The sequence below is a fragment of the Macrobrachium rosenbergii genome, chromosome 4 (genome assembly GCF_040412425.1).
Source record: "Macrobrachium rosenbergii isolate ZJJX-2024 chromosome 4, ASM4041242v1, whole genome shotgun sequence".
NCBI classification, from domain to species: Eukaryota; Metazoa; Arthropoda; class Malacostraca; order Decapoda; family Palaemonidae; genus Macrobrachium; species Macrobrachium rosenbergii.
In genome coordinates this window covers 45,921,663-45,943,424 of record NC_089744.1, presented here as the reverse complement: position 1 = coordinate 45,943,424, position 21,762 = coordinate 45,921,663, and the positions used below count along the sequence as shown (strand labels likewise).

General features: G+C 34.6%; 1 protein-coding gene across 8 annotated transcripts in view; it reads left to right on the top strand.

The window, feature by feature from the left end:
• Positions 1-21,762, top strand: part of Tomosyn (syntaxin-binding protein tomosyn) — a 991,423-nt gene that overhangs the window by 590,617 nt on the left and 379,044 nt on the right. For 5 of the 8 annotated variants that reach the window (XM_067096189.1, XM_067096177.1, XM_067096169.1 and 2 more), the window contains exons 5-11: positions 1,550-1,613; positions 2,647-2,857; positions 3,090-3,165; positions 5,041-5,195; positions 5,580-5,868; positions 6,000-6,243; positions 6,408-6,599. In XM_067096189.1, coding sequence (XP_066952290.1) covers positions 1,550-1,613; positions 2,647-2,857; positions 3,090-3,165; positions 5,041-5,195; positions 5,580-5,868; positions 6,000-6,243; positions 6,408-6,599 — 1,231 coding nt within the window. The remainder of the gene's footprint in view (positions 1-1,549; positions 1,614-2,646; positions 2,858-3,089; positions 3,166-5,040; positions 5,196-5,579; positions 5,869-5,999; positions 6,244-6,407; positions 6,600-21,762) is intronic. The other 3 variants (XM_067096198.1, XM_067096173.1, XM_067096196.1) reach the window with 1 other exon arrangement.

The following is a 21,762-nucleotide window of genomic DNA, read 5'->3' as shown; positions in this document are numbered from 1 at the left end:
CCATATGAGCAGGAAAACTGGTGAGAATTGTCAGTGCTCACTGAGCTGTTGGTGTGAGATGATCTGTAATGAGTTGCTCCGTCAGCCACTGACTTGCACATTTTACAGTCATCTTTGGCGGCCCACAGCTCAGTTTGTCGTTGCCTAATGGGACACCATAAGCTTACAAATGAAGAAAAGGCCCATGCCCTTGCCCAGCTGGAGCAGGAAGTTTCTGTGACTCGTGTGGCCAGAGATATTGGTGTCTCTCGCCAAGCTATTTACAGTCAGAAAAAGGCAGTACCTGGACTCCCACCAGGAGCGGTGCCACAGCGGAAACCAGGTTGTGGACAGAAGAAGACCTCCTCTCCGAGGACAGATAAAATTCTGAAGAGTAAGTATTGAATAATCCTTCAATTACAGCAGCTGCACTCTATGCATCCTGATCTGCTTGGAAACGTCTCTGTTCGTACGGTACAACATTGTCTGCAGCGTGACAAGGACTACCGTGCCGCCGTCCTGCAAAGAAGCCGTTCCTCACAGATGGCATGAAGAAGAAAAGGCTGGCTTTCTGTAGGAAATATAAAGACTGGACCAAGGAACAGTGGCGTGACGTTATGTTCTCAGATGAATCAATCTTCAGAGTGGTTAGAAGTGCCAACAGTGTTGTGAGGAGGCCCAAGAGTGTGTCCCGATATCATCACAAGTTTACCATAAAAACCGTGAAGCATCCACAGATTGTTATGGTGTGGGGAGCATTTACTGGTAAATTGGGTAGTGCTGGGTTGTATTTCTTGCCTAAGGGAGAAACAATGAAAGGAACAACATATTTAGAAGTGCTTAAGGACCACGTGTTGGAGTTTTACAGGTTACATGATTCTGCATTTTTTATGCATGATGGAACTCCATGTCACAAGACTAAGACAGTAACAAAGTGGCTTGCAGAGAACAATGTATCAGTTTTAGAGTGGCCAGGCAATTCACCTTACTTAAACCCAATTGAAAATGCCTGGAAAGTTATTAAAGACAAAGTTGCAGGTGTCCAGCCCACAAATATGGCTGAGCTTAAGAATGAGATTAAGTTGACATTGTGCACTAAGATGGACCCTCAGTATTTCATGATCCTTGATGATTCCATGCCTAAGAGCACCCAGGCTGTATTGCAGGCTAAAGGAGAGATGGCAAAGTATTAATTCATGTATCTGAATAATAAATAAGTACAGATTTCTGTTTGCTTAATTATCCACAGTAGTTTGCTATTGTTTTGTGAAATATGTCAACATTATTTTTGTTGTTAAGATTATTTTTGCTGCCACTACATATATATAATATATATATATATATATATATATATATATATATATATATATATATATATATATATATATATATATATATATATATATATATATATATATATATATATATATATATATATATATATATATATATATATATATATATATATAGACACTATACAGTATATGCATATGTACACCCAGAATCCTATAATGTATATATATATTGACAATCCAGTTGGGATTTTTATTTTTCATTTTTTTATACGCAGATCCCGGAAGACTCATCCTGGTGCGGTGGTACATCTTAGTGACTGCCCTGTTGATCCTAGCAAGGTAAGCCTCTAATGGGGTACTTTCACATCAACATATTTTTACTCCTTTTATCTTAAATATTATTTAAGTACTCTTCTGCCTCTTGATTACCGCTTCAAAATGTTAGGTGGTGAAGAATATTTCATTTTTGAAATCAGAATACATTATTTGGGGTTTTGTCCTAGAAGATATCATACGTGTGTTATAGTATGCGAGGTAGATTTCTTAATAGTATGCTTAAATTACAAATATTTATGAAAATTTGAGTGTTATTGATCCTCATTGGTCTCTGTCACCATGTTTTAGTCTTACAGCTTTTACTAGTTACTGTATATGTATATATATATATATATATATATATATATATATATATATATATATATATATATATATATATATATATATATATATATTATAAATGTCTCTCATTTTGAGGATAGTCTCCCAATGCAACTTAAAGAAGTTGATCGAATGTATGGTGTATGCTGTTTTAATTACATTGTATTTAAAGTTGTACATATTTTCAGAATAAAATTCTGATAAAACTGTCATTACAAAAGTTATCTGTGGTTGAACTGAAATGTAAATGTGCATTCAAAGAAAATGGAATCTTGCAGTTTTTAATAGTTTTCTCTGACTTGCAAGCACAGGGAAGGAAGTTATTATTTTTAACATTCTTTTTATCAGGGTTATGGTAGACATGCATTTTACTGCTTTTAATTTGATATCTTGTGACTCTGGCTAGACTAATCTTGCTTGTTTGTGCTGAGAGATCTTATGTGCAAGTGGTAGGATGTTGTAGCATCGTGTAGGTGGTACCATGGTAGGTTTTTTCATCAATAAGTTATATCTTCCCAGAATGTCAAAATGTAAACTACTTTGTTGTTTCTTAAAAAGGTTAATAGCTATACAGTACTTGCCAAGATATAAAATGTTTAAGAACCATATGTTCCATGACATTTTTCAAACTCATCTTGTGGCTTTTCCAACAGCCAGTTTTCTTGATTTAATACTAATTCTCTTCTTCTCTCACTCTTGTATGCTGTATTTTTAGCTCCTTATTGGCTATGACAGTGGATCACTTGTCGTGTGGGATCTAAAAAATAAAGCAGCCGATGCTCGCTATCAGTGTGCAGAGCCCTTGAAGTCCATCAGCTGGCACCACGAAGGGAAACAGTTCATGTGCTCTCACTCAGATGGATCCCTCACCACATGGGCCATCAAACAGACTACTTCAAAACCAGTTTCGGCTATTTTTCCACATGGTATCATGTTTAAAAATTTTTACTTTTCAAAAAAAATGTTTTTATTGCATGTTTGAAAAAAAACAAGTTCTGTTATATTCCTCCAGGCATTACTGTTGAAAGCAGTCTTGAATTAATCTCATAACAGATAATTTTTATAAATTTTAACATTTCATAAGCAGGTTATTAATGCTTTTATTTTAGTTTAGTTTTTTGCTGACGGATGCAATTTTACTGAAAATGTTTCTTTCAGCAAAAACCAACAAAGAAGGTAAACAGGAGCCATGCAAATGTATACAAAAAGTTGAGTGGAAATGTAGTAAAAATGGGTAAGCATAACGTTGGTTGTTCCTTAATCATTAGGAAAGTAGGTACTATCTATTGATTAGAATTTTAGATACAGATTAGACTTAGTCATTTGGTACCTTATGTTACCAGCATGCCCCACTTTGTTTAGAACACACCATAGATGATATTACAGATTTTAACTGGCATCCCTTCAGCCCCAGCTAAATTGCTTTTTGCATTTATTATTCCTTCATTCCCTTGGGTCTCTTCCATTTTAGCTGTCCACATCTTTTTAAAATTTTAGTGCTCCATTTTTCTGTTGTCATTTGAGAATAAATCCTCAAAATTGAACTACCTTTCACAGTAATATATCTTGATGACTTCTCAAATAACTTTTCACAATATGGTGGTGAGAAAATTGTGATTACAGTAATTGTTTTACCTGAATTGTATCTTTATATTTTAATAATCCTGTGGTATTTGTCCTCGGGTTAGCTCTGCTGATCAGTTTACCACTTTTTTTTTGGCCTGGAAAACCTAGGGAAAATGTAAAATGTTGCCGTATTTAAAGATTTTTATAGCAATGACATATTTGCAAATTGTACTGCAATGCTGATATTGTCTTATTAAACTGTCCTGTAAGTTAGTTCTTGTAATTTTTTGTTATAAAGTAAACAGTATGAATACTTTGTTATATTAGTTTTGTGAATCTGTACTGTAATTATAAATGAAGGTGTATATTAGTTTGTTAGTTGGACAGTTTATCTTGTAGGACCTGATACACATCTGAACTTCCGATAGTAAGGAAAGTGCAAATAGCCTTTTAGGTCCTAACATGTTCTTTCTGTAACTCCTCATTTGACTATTCCTGCTTGTAAATTTTAGTGGCAGTAGTTCAAGTACATTAGATTGGAATTCCCCTTGGTGGACATTTCTTTGTTTCTTTTGGAAACCCACGAGAGATAATTGCAGCATTAAGATTATAAAAAAGGCTTCAAAATATTATATCCTGAAATCATCTCCCTTTAGTACTGTATTCCTTACCTTGTTAAAAAAAAACCTTCTGCAGGTCTGTTGCTCTCCTCATTCTCATAATGAGATTATTACTGCTGTTGCCTCCTTAAAATAGACATGATTCAATTGTAGCTTATCTCAAGAATCCTTGTGATGAAAGACAAGCCATCTGCTGTATAATTTCCCTCTCAGTTTTTTCATGAAAGGCTTCTGTTGCTTCCTTTTCATAGAGATAATTGATTCAGTAGCCTGTTCCTGTTTCTCATATTGTTCTCTCTCTGGGAACTTGGGGACAATGTGGTGGTTGTATATTTCCCCTTTGACATTCCTGAGCACTTTCTTCAAGGTATGGCATAAACATGCATGTACATTACTGTGCAGTCATGTACATATCACTGTTCCCACCTTCTAGCAGAATTCTGCAGTTTTTCTTTCTTTTACTTTCCCATACAATGACCTCTTTGGATATCATATTATTATTCAAACTCTGTACTGTATTACACTCAAAGATGAATTCGTAACTGGTCATCTTAACTTTCTTAACTTAAATGTGTCAGTGTACTCTTTAAGCAGATTTTAAACAGGAACATTAAATCTTGTACAGTGTATGGCTTCTAAGGTAATTTTTCCTCCCATTCTCTTGGCAGGTACTCCATACAACTTTTTTATTTTTGCAAACTTTAAAGATGGTGCTCTCAATATTTTTCATCTATCATTTTGGATTGGAGGTGGTAGGGTTATGCTTTTCAAAAAAACTATTGACGTTAAAACTTAAAAAGTTGCAGATGGTTTAATTCAGTAGATATGACTATTCTCATTATTTGTGGATGTATTTCTGTTACTTAATGAAGTATACTGTCATTGTCCACTTACAGAGTTTCACAGATTACTTTTTTCCACAGGGATACGTTTGTAATATTTTCTGGTGGTCTTACTAATGACAGAGCTGGGAGAACACCAAGTATAACTGTCATTCATGGCAAGACAACAACAGTTTTAGAAATGGAACACAACGTTGTGGATTTCATTACATTATGCGAGTCTCCTTTTGCAAGTGGTGTGTTCCCATGTGATATGTTTTTACTTGATATTTTCTGAAACTTCAGTCTGATTGCTTCTGAGATTTAGTTTTCTAGGTCATGTGATGTTATGATTGGCTGTTCACTTTTCTACAAGCTTGACATACATTCAGTTCATTATTGTCTCTTTGAATGATTATCTTTGCATTTTGGTATGCTTCCCAGTTAGTTGCTTTATTTTAAATTTTCATCAATATTATATGTACAGCATATTACACTATTTTGTAAATTACTTAAGTTACTTGCTAATAAGATATCTTATGGAACTGTGATACCGTTGAGGATTATTTAAGCTTCATAATGTGAATTCTTAATGTAGATTTGTATTAATATTAATCTATGGTATCTGTTGATGTTTTCAGATTTTGCAGAACCTTATGCCTTGGTGGTGTTATTACACAATGACCTAGTGGTCGTTGATCTCCATACACAGGGCTATCCATGCTTTGAAAATCCATATTCTATGGATTTGCATGAATCACCTGTGACATGTTGTACATATTTAGCAGACTGTCCAGCTGACCTCATTCCAGCATTTTACTCTGTTGGTGCTAGAGGACAGAAGAGACAGGGTTTTAGTGAGCGAGAATGGCCAATAAGTGGTGGAGAATGGGGCTCCTCTTGTAGTTATGCAGAAATGATAATTACAGGGTATGTAACATAATGTTGAATATTTGTTAACTGTTTTTTATTTCAACTGTTAACATTGTGACACTAACAAATTGTAAATTGTAAAATTGTAACAGGTAGTCATGAATTTAATTCTCCCATTAATTTCACAGGCATGCAGATGGAACTGTCAAATTCTGGGATGCATCATCAGTGAGTTTACAAGTGTTATATAAGTTAAAAACAGCAAAAGTATTTGAAAAACCACGGACTAGAAGTATAGATGGGGATGAAGACCCTTTTGCAATTCAGCATATTTTTTTATGTCCAGAATCTAGGTTATTATGTATAGCAGGTGCTACAGCGCACGTTGTTCTCTTCAAGTACTTCAAGCAAGAAACGACTGGTGAAGTTCCAGTGAGTTTTATTGTTTTGTGATGAGAAAAATCACTTGAAAATAATGATTATAATAAAAAAAATTAAAATCCCAATAAATGGATATATGCAGAAAAACCACTTGAAGTTCAGATGATATGTAACACAGGTGATTTTGCTTTTTGTTCTTTTTGTTTTCCTGACAGTGTCTGGAGATCCCTATCGTTTATGAAGTGTATGAATCGGGGGACTGCTCGCCAGAATATGAATTTCCTCCTCGTCCCACCCTTCAGGTAGCTCATAGTCCCCACCATACAGCTGCTGGGGAAGCCTCCGATAAAAAACCCTCAGATAAAAAGGGTCACAGTCAAAGTCAGAATCATAGAAAAAAGAAAGGTGTAGGTATTTGTAGTGATGATGATGATGATGAATCCAGATGTTGTATCGTTATGTGTGGTGACTGCATCCTAGGATACTGGGAATGCTGTTCTCTCCTTCCAATGACAGGAAAGTAGTATGTGCTGGATTAGTGCTGTAGGAGTGAAGATTGTATAGATTGGTGGCTGGATAGATAGCTCGTCGCATACTTAATGTCATTTTAAAAGGATAAATCCCGTAGCCCCCTTTAAACTTGAGTTTATTAAAACTGTTGAATGAAATTTAGAGCATTGTTAGGAATTAGCAACCTTTTCATAGATTGATAGTCCCTAATCAGAAGAATATACTGTTGTATACAGCATGAGTTCCTGATGTACATGGAACTTTATAGATTGCGTGTCAAAACGCAATTGGTTTATAGGTATGCTTTAGTTTTACTCTTCTTTCAACTTCTCAAAACTGTACAGATATGTCCTCATTTTAAACAGAATATCCTACTACAGCCTGTAGTATACATTGCTAAACTTTGCATGCTATGTTTGAGACTCATAGATTACTGAATGTTATAGAACATTTTATTTTTCATTATTAGATGGAACGTAGGAACTTGAGTACAGTATAAGTATCCAGATTTATTAATTAGGATTAAGAAATAATGATCTTTTTGCTGCAGAATTTATTGTAGAGAAATTTCTCAAATTTTGATATCAGAGCGATGGGAAAGAGAAATTATGCATTTTACAATAAAACAAATTATTTCATGTGTGGGATAGAGGTTTAGTTTTTTAGATGTAATTTTCACACTTTTCTGCCTCATAACCATGTTTGAATGATCATTTCTGGTAGAGAAATGTAGAAAATTCCACTGGTGATATATACAGTACATTTTGCCACTTCCTTTATTTTCGATTTACAGTGAATAAGCATTATTTTTAAGAAGTATTATTATAAAGAAATGTAAGGAACTAATTAAATATTTTATAATATTCAAACACAGACTGATAAATATGCTGGTACACAAATGCATAATTTTCAGCTTAGCCTTATCTGTTTTTTGTTATTGAGATCATTTCGTTACATCAGAGTAGACAGAATATATTGTATTCTCACTTTAATCAACAAATGACAACCTTTAGGTCAACACTGCCTAAGTTACATTAGTGTCACAAAATTTTGATTACTGTCCATAGAATGCGCAAACCTTGAGTTTCATTAATGCAGGTAACATAACATTCCATATGGGTGAATGATGCTACAGGAAGATGAGAAACAAAAATGGCTGCATGAATGGCAAGACAAGTACAATAGGAGAGCTGTATTTATGGAAGATTGAAATTGTTTAAAAATTTTTGTGTCCCTATATATCTCAGACCATTTGCTTATGGCATCATTCATTGAGGCATCTTCACTCAGGAAAATGACTCTTGTGAGTGTATGAAGGATCTTTGCTGCACTACCTGTTTCTTTCAGTGATCTCTTGCTGACATTTTAAGAAAAGGAACATAAAAGGAATAAAAAATGGGAGAAGGATATCACAGAAAACATTACATAATTATCATAATGAAGCCAGAATTTTTTTTACATTCTGTGTATCATTATATATCAGTTTTGATTCTAAAATCTTTAAAAGTACTGTTTTAAAAGGCCTAATTCTGTTAACTTAAAGTCATTGAAATACCTGTTGAACTACATACCTGTTTTCTCACCAAGGAGAAAGGTGGCATGACCAGCAAACCCCCAGTTCTTGGTATGGTACTCCACTGTTCTCATTTAGTCACTTTTAGAGATTATTCCCAAATAGCACTGTAGAGCTGACACACACATTCAAAGACTACTCTGTGAGATTAAAGCATGATGGAACTTCTCATTGCAATACAGAATCCTTAACAATTTGAGAATCTACAGGTGTAAAGTATATTTAAAATCCATATGTGGATAAAAATAAAAAGTTTTAACTACATTTTAATCAAAATACTTGGGAAATTATCTAAGAATAATACATCAGTGTGACATAAAGTTTTTCATTCAGTTTCTTATGGTTTAGACTGTAACGAGTTGAAAAAGTTTCTTACAGCTTTGAAAGTGAGAGAATTAGGCTAAATGTTACACAAGAATTTTTTTAAAAACTATTTTTCAAATATGAACCATGAACTACATATTATACAAGCTCTGTGAGCAAAGTTTCATGGTACTGTAGGTGTGATGAGAGTAATTCCTAAATACCATATTAAATGTCTCTTTTATGACCGTGCCTCAAACAAATTTTGCTTCTTCTTCAGTGTCACATTTACTTGGACCTTCAAAAACCTAAGTTCATTTACAGTTTCTTTTTTTGAGTGAACATTTTACTTTTTCATTTTGAATTTATGGAGCTCCAGAACTTAGGAGCATCTTCACTGTCATCAAAGTCTAAGAACATTTATGTACAATCACACTACAAAGTATTGCATCAGTTTCCGTAATGTTTCAGGCAAATGGCTGTATTCAGCTAGCAGTATCTGGCAAGTATTCGCCAGACACTGTAGGTACATAGAAATACTACCATTAAATGCACCTATGATGTGCCAAGGTGACAGTTTCTCAGTCACTCAGTTATGGCTGCCCTAAAGCAAGAGTCCTTGCCATCGCAAAGCTGGCTTAATCTAAAACAGAGCAAGTCACTCACTAATGGATATTATAAGGGCAATCGGTATTCTGGTAGCTGAGTTATGTAACATTCCCATTTAAAGGAAATTGAAATCTTCATTCTTTCATTTATGTTTAGTTTTTTAAGGACTGTGGTAATATTTTTTTTGTCTTGTGACACTACTTCCAACATTTTTCTTCAATCTGAAGAGAATTTTATTTTAGCAATCAAATTTTGTAGGCCTGTATGTTGTGCATATATAGAAGTAAAAACACAACTATTTTGTTGCATTTTGTTTATCATAAAATGTAGAAAGATTTCTGGCCAGACTTACTGATCCTTGCCTGATCTATGAAAAGTAGGGTATTCTGTGATATGAATTTTGTTTTTTGTTAATATGCATTTGTTTGCTATTAGATTTTCATAATCAGTAATACATTCTTGTACAGTCGTTATGCAAATATATTATTGATCGTTACAATGCTGGATGGCCTCTCACAATTGGCCATCTGGCCTAAATTTTTAGCCCATATGCTTGATGACTGAACTATTCACTTCTTGAAATTATTCACTTCTTGAGAGAGAAATATTCACACTACATGAGGTAAAACAAGAAAACAAAAATAAAATGTATTTTCATATATACGGTATATATTTGACATCAGTAGTGGTTTGGTAGATAATATTGATAGCGAGTAAGAAGTTGAATTGAAATGTAACAAAAAATTTGGTATTGTAGAAAAAAATTAGCTAATACAACTTCAGTTAATTCTTTTTGAATGAAGTTAAAGAACAAGAACATATTAAAGAATAACAACAGTAAATTATATTTATTCCATATACTATTTAGCAAAAATGGTTACTCATTCCAGTTTCAGATAAAATACTTAAAAATCGGCATAAAACTAGGAATTTTCTTGGTTTTATTTTGTACTTGTTTTAATTAATTCTGCTTTTCATATTATGAAAAATTCTTTTCAAACTAATTAGTATACGGAATATATAAAAAGAAATATGATCTGAGCGATATATTTCATAAAGTGATGCAATATTTTGTAGTATGATTGTACCATATGTACTTCATTGGCATATATTTGGAGGGAACTCTTCTGATTATTTTTTTTCATAGCAAAAGAAAATGGTCACTGTTGGGAGAACAGTTTGTTTCCTTTTCTTCAGGTCACTATTGGGAGAACAGTTTTTTTCCTTTTCTTCAGTGAGCATTATATTTTCATGTTTTGAATGGGAGCATTGGAGCATCTTCAGTCTTCAAAGACTAAGGTAATACTGAGCTTAAAGTTGGGAAGGAATGCATTTAACCATTTTCCTTCATAAGAGGAAATAAAAGGGTCACCATTGTGTGGTAGACCATGGATATCTATAGGAAACATTCATGTGTGCAGACTCAGAAAGGGAGTGAGAATGTATTTACTGGCTGGCCTTGTACTTACTTCTCACAGGCCTCTAGAACCAAGTTTCCAAAAGCATAGCATGATATTGTTTGTCTATCAGTTTCCGTCGTAAGTGGAAGAGGAGGAAAATTAGAAAATGTTGGTCAGAAAGTACTGGTATCTGCTCCCATGTTATGATATTAGCTCTTGCACTTCATTGTAACAGCTAACTGAAGTAACACAGATGAGAGTATAGTAATGTATTCTGTAATATGGTTTCACAAAGATACTAAACGACAATGTATTAGCAATTATTATGAAAGAAGGGCTACTGGGTCAGGTACTCCTTTATATAATTTTGCTTAACCCAACACATGTTAATGTCTTCAGTATTCATGATGATGAGAATTGACATTATTTGATATTATCAAAAGTATTGTTTGGAGACAAAGAAATACAGCAGTTGTTTGAAGCTTAATATCATCTTGCTGTAAACAGTCAAAACTTTTTTGTTAACTTTAGTTTTACTGTGGCCCCATCAAGTAATGGTAGTAATGGATGTCTTAGTTTTTTTAAGTAAAATTGGGTTGGGCTTTATGGTGAAGAAAATTTTTTTAGTATTATGGTATTGTAATTAACACAGACAAATTACAGTGCTAATTATACTAATATTATTTTTTAATGACATTACTTCACCACTTCTTTTCCCTTGTTCTCCTAAAATGTGTAATGCCACAATTAATCCTTTCTCCAAACCACTCTCTCTACATGAGCTGATTTTAGTGGCCCTCATTAAAAAGGCAGACCCTCACTCCTTTTGTAAGTTGCATGACATCCAAAAGGTGAGTACTGTACATTGTTCACTTTCTTTGGAAATGCTTAATAGAAAGAAATCTTCAAGTGTACTGTACAGAATGGTTATTGGAGACAGTATTCCTGAACTGTTGAAGCACTGTAATCCTGCAGACAGACCTGACATAATTAGGTAAGTCACAGTAGAACCAAAATGGATAATACATTTGTATAGGTTCGTGTGTCTCATTCTTTATTGCTAGAGCCAAGTGGGTATCCAGAATAATGAGACTGTTGATAACTGTGCCTTTATCTTGAATAGAAATTTCCTGAAACACTATTGCCATGAGAGTGGTGGTCATGCCGAGATATTGCTGGGGAAGATGCAATAATCATGCAGCCAGACCCAACATAATTAGGTGAGCCACCTTCGAACCACAAGAATAATACACACATTGGTTCGTGTGTTGTTTCCTGTTCTTTATTGCCAAACCCTATGGGCATCTGGAAAAAGAAACTGGTTAACAACCTGTGACTGACTATACCTCGGACCAAAAATTAATCTGGTTTGTTGAAATTTATTTATCAGGAGCTAAGCCACTTCGTCGTCATCTAGTTTCTTTTGTAAGCTCCTTTGAGGATGAACAGCAGCTACACTATCAAAAAACAGGTTTTGAGGTAAGAAAAACCTATTTTTGGTAGCAGTTGTGAGTCCTCAAACCCACTGTCCCTGATGAAAAGGCACGGGACTTGAGTGAACATTTATCTTGCACAAACCTGGCATGCAATGAAGATGGCACCAACATATGTTGTTGTCAAGTAAGATGTAGAGCCTAGGTAATTATTGTAGGACAGGAGATACCTGTCCTGAGTCCTTTATATTCTATCACTGTGCCAATAAGCACTGTTCTGGCCAAAACCAACTATAAGAGAATTCTTTGTAATTGTTTGGTCTGTCTTATGGATCCCTGGGAGACCATGAGTGCATTAACTCCTTATACCCTTAAACTGCAACAGAAATTTTCACTAATATGAAGATGTAAAAATGTTGAAAGTTTTGGATTCCTGCCCATGTAAGCATCAAAACAAATGAAGCTGATAAAGCAGCCAGAACTGCAACTGTTAACTTAATGATTGCATGCTTATTCCTGTTAGTGATTATATAACACTCGTAAAACCCATTAGAATCAATAATTAGCAGAATATATGTAGTAATGAACCTGATAGTAATAAACTGGTATATATCAGGCCCAGTTTTGGAATATGGCATTCATCATATCAAAAAGAACAACATACATATAAAAATAATTTTGACTTGTCTTAGAATTGGTTACTCTCACTAAACCCATTGATACTTGATGAGTAGCCCACGTGATCCAGCCCCTATTTGTGCAGAATGGGAAGTAATGCTAACAGTTAAAAATTTTTTGTGTCAGTGTCCAAAATATAATTGACTTGAATGTCAAGCTTATCAGCAAGTATATGAAGTTTCCATGTTTTCATTAAGCATTTTTATTACTCCCTGATCTAGAGGCTTGTGATATCTTGGATGACCAAGGGCATTGTCCAATACCATTAAAACTTTATAAGGCAATCCCTTACTGGCATGATATCACCGACTTTCAGGACAAAGCATTTATGTAACTTATAGTAGTATGGTAGTTGCTGCCTTTCTGTTATGCAGCCAAAAGATTGATAGGTGGAATTTATCTTTTTCCTCCAATGCAGGGGATTATCCCTTTTATAAATCGGGGATGCCCTGATCAAAAACCAGATGGCTATGGCACAAAACAGCTACATTATTTTCTCTGCCCTCCTGAAGCCAGCACCTTATCTTGGCTAGTAAATGTCGTTTCTATAATTTTATTTCCAAAATGGAGCAGTTTCATTCATTGTCTTCTATAAGTTCCATGGTGCTGTTTCTCCTGTAATCTCTGTGTTTAGCAGTCCAAACCTTCTGAAATTATCAAACCAGCCTTGCAGGCAGTGAAGTCTGCACACCTAGTTCCTTTGCCTTTTGCTTGCCTTACAGATTCCTATAAAGACTTGGCCTTTCCTCACATTATATTTAATATTGAGTCAGTTGGAAAGCCTTTTATTTTATCATAGCAGTCTTGCACCCACAGAAAAGTAATAGCTTAGAGAGAGAGAGGGGGAAGGGGAAAGGGCATTTCATATCATATTCCGTGTTTCTGCACCTGCCAGTGGAAGCACATCATCTTCAGTCTCTCTTTGGCCTCCTGGCAGCATGTTCTACAGCACTAGGAGCTTTACGGTTATTTCACACTTTTAAAGTTGTATCACACTAAGTAATATAGGAAAAACACAGAAAAGTATTAATGAATTTTTGTGTCCTGCATTTCCATCCCTATGTCTTCTGCAGTTTGTGCGTGTGAATTTTGTAGAAACTTGAAATTTCATATTTTTATAATAAATGCATGCTAAGTATAGTAGTGCAGTAAATTATAAAAAACTTCTTTTAAGCACTTTTGACTTACATCATCTTTACCTTTGTTTACAGTGTTCTTGACTGAATTTTTTTTTAGTTATTTATAATTGATTTATATATACATACTTTTGATAAACAAACTAATATGTACAGTACAGTACATTGGTTTTTGTATTTATGGCCTACTAAACTTTTTTTAGTCTCATTTACATTTTTAACCTATGTGAATCATCTGTGGCTTAACATAAAAGTAGTCACAAAACCCCAAAACATATTCCATTTACATAATTATTATGAAAAGTTCACGAATAATGAAATCTGCAAACTTGAAACTTGTGGAATTCAAGAGTATACTGTACGTGTTAATATAATTTTAGAGAAGTTATTATTGGAGGGAGTCTAAAAGTCATTTTTTAAAAAGTACAGTTATATTTAATTTTCATTTACCTAAGGAAAGTCATTGTGGAAAGTTGTATATCAAAAGCATTCCTTTTTATATGGCATTGGGCATGTTAATTATGTTATTTTACAGAGTTTTGGACAGGTTGAGTTTTAAAGTTTGAATTCAGGCCTATTAATTAGGTGTCATGATGGAAAAGATATTGATGCAATTTGGTATGTTATTTTGGTATACCGGTGTTTGCAATTTCATTAACAGCTAAATAGTGGAACCCAGATTTTTAAAAGACAAGTTAATCCTTTGTTAAAATGAAAATATTCTCTCGTTATTTGTATACAGGAAGCATGTAAGCTTTGTGTATGAAGTTTCTAGTTTTATAAGATAATAAAGATTTGACAGGAATTGCTAGTATAAAATTAGGAAAATTTATTTTTTTTTAGAAAGTAAAGATTTGAAAGGAATTATTGGTACAAAATTGGAAACTTTCTTTCATTTTACGAGAACATGAAGATTTGATAGGATTTATTGGTACAAAATGAGGAAAACTTAATTTTTTTTAATAGAAAAACTGTATGATTTTAAGTTCCTCTGTTGTAATCTAGCTATCCAATACACATTGAGAAAGTTGCAGCTAATGCAGTGCTTGTGCCATGTAATTTTAAACAGTAAACTCAGGTTGTTATGTTGGAAGGAACACTTCCATTCACTAGGTTCTTGTTTTAATTAGTAATTGAATGCTCTGCTGTTGAGAAAAAGTTTTAATGATGGAAAAGCAGAAAAGTTTTAGATTCCTCTGAATTTAACCATGTATTATTCAGGACTGTTGTTACTGTTGTGGGAGAGTATTCTCCTTTTACAATTACTATAGTGCATGAATTTGAGAGATGATTAAAATCATAATGGTGAATTGAAATAGCTAAATATTTTTGAAAAATCATTTTTATATAAGATGTGTACAGTATTACATTTTTATGTATCCACTATGTCATCCTTGGTCGTTTCCTTTTGTAGTTTGAAAAGTATGAAAGATTAAATCTGTACATTATGAAGGGACCAAATAAAGAATGGGTATGACATGCCATATAATGTATGATAAAAAATCTATTGTATTCTGTTTTCAGTTGTTATCTGTACAAGTTGTCTTTCCTTCAAATTCAAATTTCACATCAAAGTAAATTGACCCATAACAGCTAGCCATGTTCACTATTGGATGTATGGTAATCTTATTAACATAGGATTGACTATTGCATAAAATTTGAAAATTAACACATGGTAGCATATTTTTGGAAATATTTGAGGATATAGTATTTACTGGTACAGGTTGACCATCATTAATCGGGCATCATTAGGACCTGGAGGGTACCGGATTAGCCATTTGTTAGGCTAGAATACACGAAACCCAGTAGCTAAGCACCTCATCTTAGAATTAAAGTATCCCATAAATCAGTACAAGTTGGTTAATAAAGAAAAGACAATTATCAAATATAGGTAGTGCTCGAGTTATGATAATTCGACTTACTATATTTCGTGTTTACGATGGGGTTAGCAGTTAATACCGATACGAAAATATTTAGGAAAAATATTTTTGGATTTCACGCAGGCAAAGGCAGCAAAAGAGACCAACTTACAATAGACCAACTTCTTTTCCTCCATCTCTTTATTCCATCTGCTAGTTAAAAAAGTAAAAGAGAATGATAAAAGTATTGTTAGTAACGTTATACTCTTGCGTAAATGCGTACAGCCATAAACAACCGAACAGGAAACTGTTGTTTTGCTAATAATCGTATCGGACAACAACTGTTGTGCTTGTATTTCAACCATCGTACGGTAATACACAAATTACTGTAGTTATGTTACAAATGACGTTAAGTACTGTACAATAGGACTGATATATTTTTACACTATACCCTTATTCGCTTTGGAGAAAAGATCGGCAGGAAATATGCTGCTACAGTAACTTTGAGCTGCAAGTTGTAGCTGAAGCTGAGAAAACAATGTTAAAGCTGCCAATGACTATAAATTATCGTGCATCGGCAACATGGATGAAACTCGACCGTAAATAAAACTGGAGAGAATGTATTTTAATCAAAACTACTGGGCATGAAAGAATACAAATTACTACTGTTTTCACGCTGATAAAAGATAAATACGTAAAGCTCGTATTATGATGAAATCAAGAGAAAATAGTGAACGGAATCTTGATTTTTTTTACACAAAAACTTTCACCCAAAATGGCCAGCCACGATTCCCGAGAATGTCATATATTAACGAAAAAATAGCTAAATTAGTTTCACAACGAGACTTATTTAAGTTATATTTCGACTTAAAAACACTTCGTATAACGAAAAATATCCTTGCCCCAAATAAATAAAGTATCCATATTCATTTACGCTAACTAGAAGCAAGAAAAGCGCTTTGAACTTAGTTAAATGCGGCGAAATAAACACCGCGATATCGATTCCGAAAACAAAACACTGATCGCAATTTATAATACAAAAGCAATATGAGAATATAAGCAATTGGAAACAATGTAGTAAAGCATAACTTTTTAAAAGATCCATGAAAAAGATGCACATTCGTTATGTTGATGTTTGTATAATACTGTATAATGTGAATGGAGTTTAGTATCATGTAGGCTCGGCTACCAGTTTGTTGATGCAGCACACTGCGCCACCAAATCGAAGCGGCCGGTGAGCAAGTTAGCGCAGCGACCCGGGAAATTTGAAAATCAGCGCGAAACATTGGAAGTTACTCTAGCCGAAATTTGTGCCGGATTACTGATTGTTCCGGACTACTGATTGCCGGATTAGTGATGGTCAACCTGTACTTGCTTAAACAAATGAGCAAGCTCTAGCAAATTTGATATGTTAAGTGACTGAAAACTGAAAATTTTTAAGTACAAAGGCTGTCAGGTGTACAAGGTGCATCCATTTTATAAGCTTGTATATATTAATATGAGTAACCTCTATCAAAGATCCTAGGTTCACCTTTAGAATTTTGAGGTACACCCAGAAGCCTAATTCTTCATTTTTCTCATCCTCACTTACTAAGCAAACTCATTTTAGCCAAAGCAGTGATAGCAAGGGTGGTATCATTTTTACATTATAGTTTGAGACCCCTCTTGAATGGCTCTCCCTCCCTGGAGAATTATTTTGTCACTTCTTAAGGTAATAGTTTATATATGTAAACTATGTACAGTACTTATATATTTATAAAGCATTTACTTGTCTGTGCCGTTTAGAAAACCACTCACTCTCTTCTCTCATGAGGTTCTGTAACTTTTGCATGGAAAGTTCAACATATTTTTTTCTTGGAGAAATGATTGTGGTTGTTAAGAATTAAGTTTAAGTATTGGATATTGTTTACTAAAATATAGATTTAATTTTCTAGATATGATTTTTAAAAATGTAAATACTTGAATATTCAGCATTCACATAGAAGCTCTTTTGCTAGAGAAAATTGCCTTTCATATATTATTTGAACAGGTAAACTGAACTATATTGAATATCAGTGTACAGTAATAATATCCAAAGCAGCATTATGAATTGCATCAAAATACCTATGGCCTTGGATAAAATATTTATCTTATTATCCTGTGTGATGACCAACTTCTCCTAGCTAATTATGTTGTAGATCTAAAATTAAGACAATTGCGAGGTGTGTCTGAACTGGGTCTACCCAGAAAATGGATCTCTCCGGAAGCTGGGAATCATGAATCTATAGATTTGATCTCTCTCTCTCTCTCTCTCTCTCTCTCTCTCTCTCTCTCTCTCTCTCTCTCTCTCTCTCTCATTGCATTTGCTTCAGGTTCTAGCTTGTGCTTACCTGTGAACATCATTATTTAGGATGAATCTTACATACTGTTAAAGATAGCTTATATCTCTGTGCCGATAGGCGAGTTGGCATTCAAACGAAAGATCGAATGGCTGGCTGGATGACACCAGTACGCCTGTTCTCCACCAGGTGTGTTTTGAATGGTTTAGTTCTTGTCCACCAGGTGTATAGGCACTTTTTGGTAATGGTTTAGTTGTTTGTCAGTACTGTACATTTGTTTTTCCTAGGATGCCTTCCACTGGAATCAAGGCAAAGAACATTAGGTTCTGTAGGAATGATTACTGTGTTAGCAGAATGTTGATTTTTGAGGAGATGGATACACTGTTTATGCTAGCTGCAGTGGTATAAAGTGTGATCTTGAGAATAGGTGCAAGTAGGGATTTTAGAAGGACTTTCTGCTTAAGTTCAATAGTATAGGAAGAGAAGGGAAGCAGATAGATTGTGAAAGCAACTGGTCAAGTCAGGTTGCCAAGCTGTCATGTCTTCCCCTTCTCCAGATCCTTCATCTGCAGTTATTCTTACTCAATCTAGGCTTTTGCTTTGCCTTTGCTGATGCTTTAGTTTGTGCCGAGACTTCCACTATAGTTCGCCTTCCGTTCCCCTTTCAGTTCAGGAAAAGCATATTGAGAAGTTAGAATTTTGTTAGGGAACTGTTCTGGGTCCCTCATAGTGTATGATCATTTTCACGTTCCCCTTTAAGAGGTAAGGTGTCAGTGCCCCCGCTTGTCTGTAGCCCGAGCCTAGGACTGCCCTGTGACAGTTGGAAGAGTCCGCTGCCAGGGAATAGGGTTGGTTCTTGGGGCGATGTGGTTCTGTGCCCTCTGTCACCTGCCTCTCGTTTTTCACGCTCTAAGTAAGATGAAACCTTTCTAAATTCACTTAAGAAAAGATAATCAAGATTCTTAATTATGGTATTACATCGAACTTATAATATAGCAGTCTAATTCAGCCAAGCCCAGTCCATTAGTTGAAAAACCCTGTAAATTAAGATGATTTGGGAGCCCCGTCTGTTTTCTGATGTACATTCTCCTTAAATTGGAAGGGACTTTAGCAGTGTCAGCATGTTCCTATATACTTGTAGGATTCAAACACAGTCATCCTTTCTCCATCTAATGTTATTTCATCCCTTTTTGCATACTCCGTCCTCATAATTTCCGTTGTTCTTATATTTGAGTTCAGTCTCTCTAGATATTTGCTGTATGATGCACTCTGGTGAGCAAGCATTGTAATTCTTGTGGTTTTTTGCTGATTAAAATAGCATCATCTATACATTCAGTATGTCAAGTTCAGTTGGTATTCCAGTCTATACCTCTTCCATCTATGACCACTTTTTTCTTCGTGAAGTCTATGAGGTCAAACAGCTTGGGTGAAATAACATTTTCTGTTAACAACCCACTGTATACTGCAAATTTAATTGACAAGACCCCTTCAATATTATTTTTGCATCAATTTTGATCATGGATAATTTCCGTTAGTTGCACACATGTAATGGGAATGCCATTCTGTTGTGTAACCTAGAGTAATATTGGTCTGTGGGCACGGTCAAATGCCTTCCCATAATCAACAAAACCCATCAAAAGGTGATTTTTTAATTCCGTATACTATTGCACAATAACCCATAACACTATTATTTCATCTGGGTAACTCCTGCCTTTTATAAAACCAACTTGTTCATCTCTTTAAGTATTTTATCGGTTTCTTTCACCAGCCTATTAAGAAGAAACAAACTGAATATTTTCATTATATCTGATGTAAAGTGCAATGCCTCTATAGTTACCACATTGTCATCAATCTTCGTTTCCTTGTTCCATATTCTGGAAAAAATTTTAGTATATGGTGTCATATCAGTTTCAGCTAAAATCATCTCTGCAGCAATCCCCTAATAAGCTAGTGTTTTCCATATCCATACCAAAAGTTTCTTTATTACTGATTCCATTTCAGAATTCATATTTATTAGCACTTTTATGTCTTTGTTGTGGTGTATCAACTAAATAACCCCCTCCTCACAAAAATGTTCCTCCTAGTTACGAATTTCTTCTTATTTTATTGACCTATCCCTTTTGACAAGTATTCTCCTCTGACAGATCAGTTCTGATGCTGTTGTATCATTTGTCCCCTCAGTAAAATATCAAGAAATTCAAATCTACAGATTGATTACAAAGTGCTTTAAAGACTATGGATTCAGTTTTTAAAGGACTTTAAGTATTACATATTTCAGGAAAAGTATTACATATTTCAGGAAAAGGCACTAAGATGGCAAAATATGGGAAATTGCTGATCAGGTCTGCAAATTCCTAGGTAAAACCAGGAGAGAAATGAGAAAGAAAATTACAGTGAGAGATGAAATTACAGTACTATGAACATCTTTGGATTGTAAGTTTATAGAGAAATGGTTATCAGGGTGAAAATAGTGGCCTGGAAGAAGAGCTGGATATTTTGGAGTTTATTTGTAGTGAAAGACCCACGAATCACCAAATTACATTTTATGAGTGAAACTAATACTGCTGGGTGATGTGGTCTCCCTCACATCTACAGTCACTTGCAGATGACTTGGGGCTCTTTTTATAGTGATGAATTCATGTTTAGTATGAGGGAAGTCCCTGTAGGGTGGTAGTGCCATTAGTGCACGTCACACACGGTGCACTGTAGGCATTACTTACATTTCTTTGCAGTGTCCCTTTGGCCCCTAGATGCAACCCTTTTATTACTTTTACTGTACCTTCTTTCATGTTCTGTCTTCCATTTTACTTTCCACCCTCTTCTAACAATTGTTTCATAGTGCAACTGTAAGGTTTTCCTCCTATTACACCTTTGTAACCTTTTACTCCCAATTTTCCTTTCAGTGCTGAATGACCTCATAGGTCCCAGCGCTTGGCCTTCGGCCTAAAATTGTATAATATGATGGAAGTGAATATTATGTACTTTCTCTTTTATGAGAGAAGTCGGTGAGTAAAAGTATCAAAGTTAACATAGAAAATTTATGAAAGTAAATAGATGTTTGTTTTGAACCCAGAGAGAAGATAAAAAAAGGTATGTTTTTAATGAAGTGTCCTGGACTATCCTCAGATATACAGTAGTACAGTAGTTTCTCTCTGGGTGGCTAAGGTAACTTATTGCCATCGGCATCAACAGAAGTTCTTTAGACCATGACTATTTTAAGTCATCCTGAACTTAGAAAATTCTCCACATCTGTCTGAGATTTTCAGTTGGAGTTGTTGCCAAGCTCTTTTAAGCAAGATCACAGTCCTTATTAAGCTTTAGCATGAAACCACCTCAGTTTTCTAATGACAAAAGGAAGGTTTCATTTTTGGCCATTGTGAGCATCTTTTTCTATCATATAGCTTGGGTAAGAATATAAAAACTGCTTCATCTGTCATTACCTTCAAGATCATTTTCCAAGACACTCACTTTGTATAGTGAGAGTCTGGGCATACCAAGGAATTTTCATGCGCCCCATTACTTTTCTTTTGAGTCTGTTACCCGGTTTGTGTTTGTGAAGTGCTTTTGCAACTGGCAACTGCACACGCTTGATTGTGCTATAGATAAGTCCCCCATTGGGCATTTGATAACTGCTAAAATTTAATCTTTTCATGTGGCAAAGGAACAAGATGTGAGTTGCAAAATAGTCTTTGTAATGTTGTACAGCTGGTAATCTTCTGGTTTAAGCCATCTTTTAACTTGCTAGTTTAAA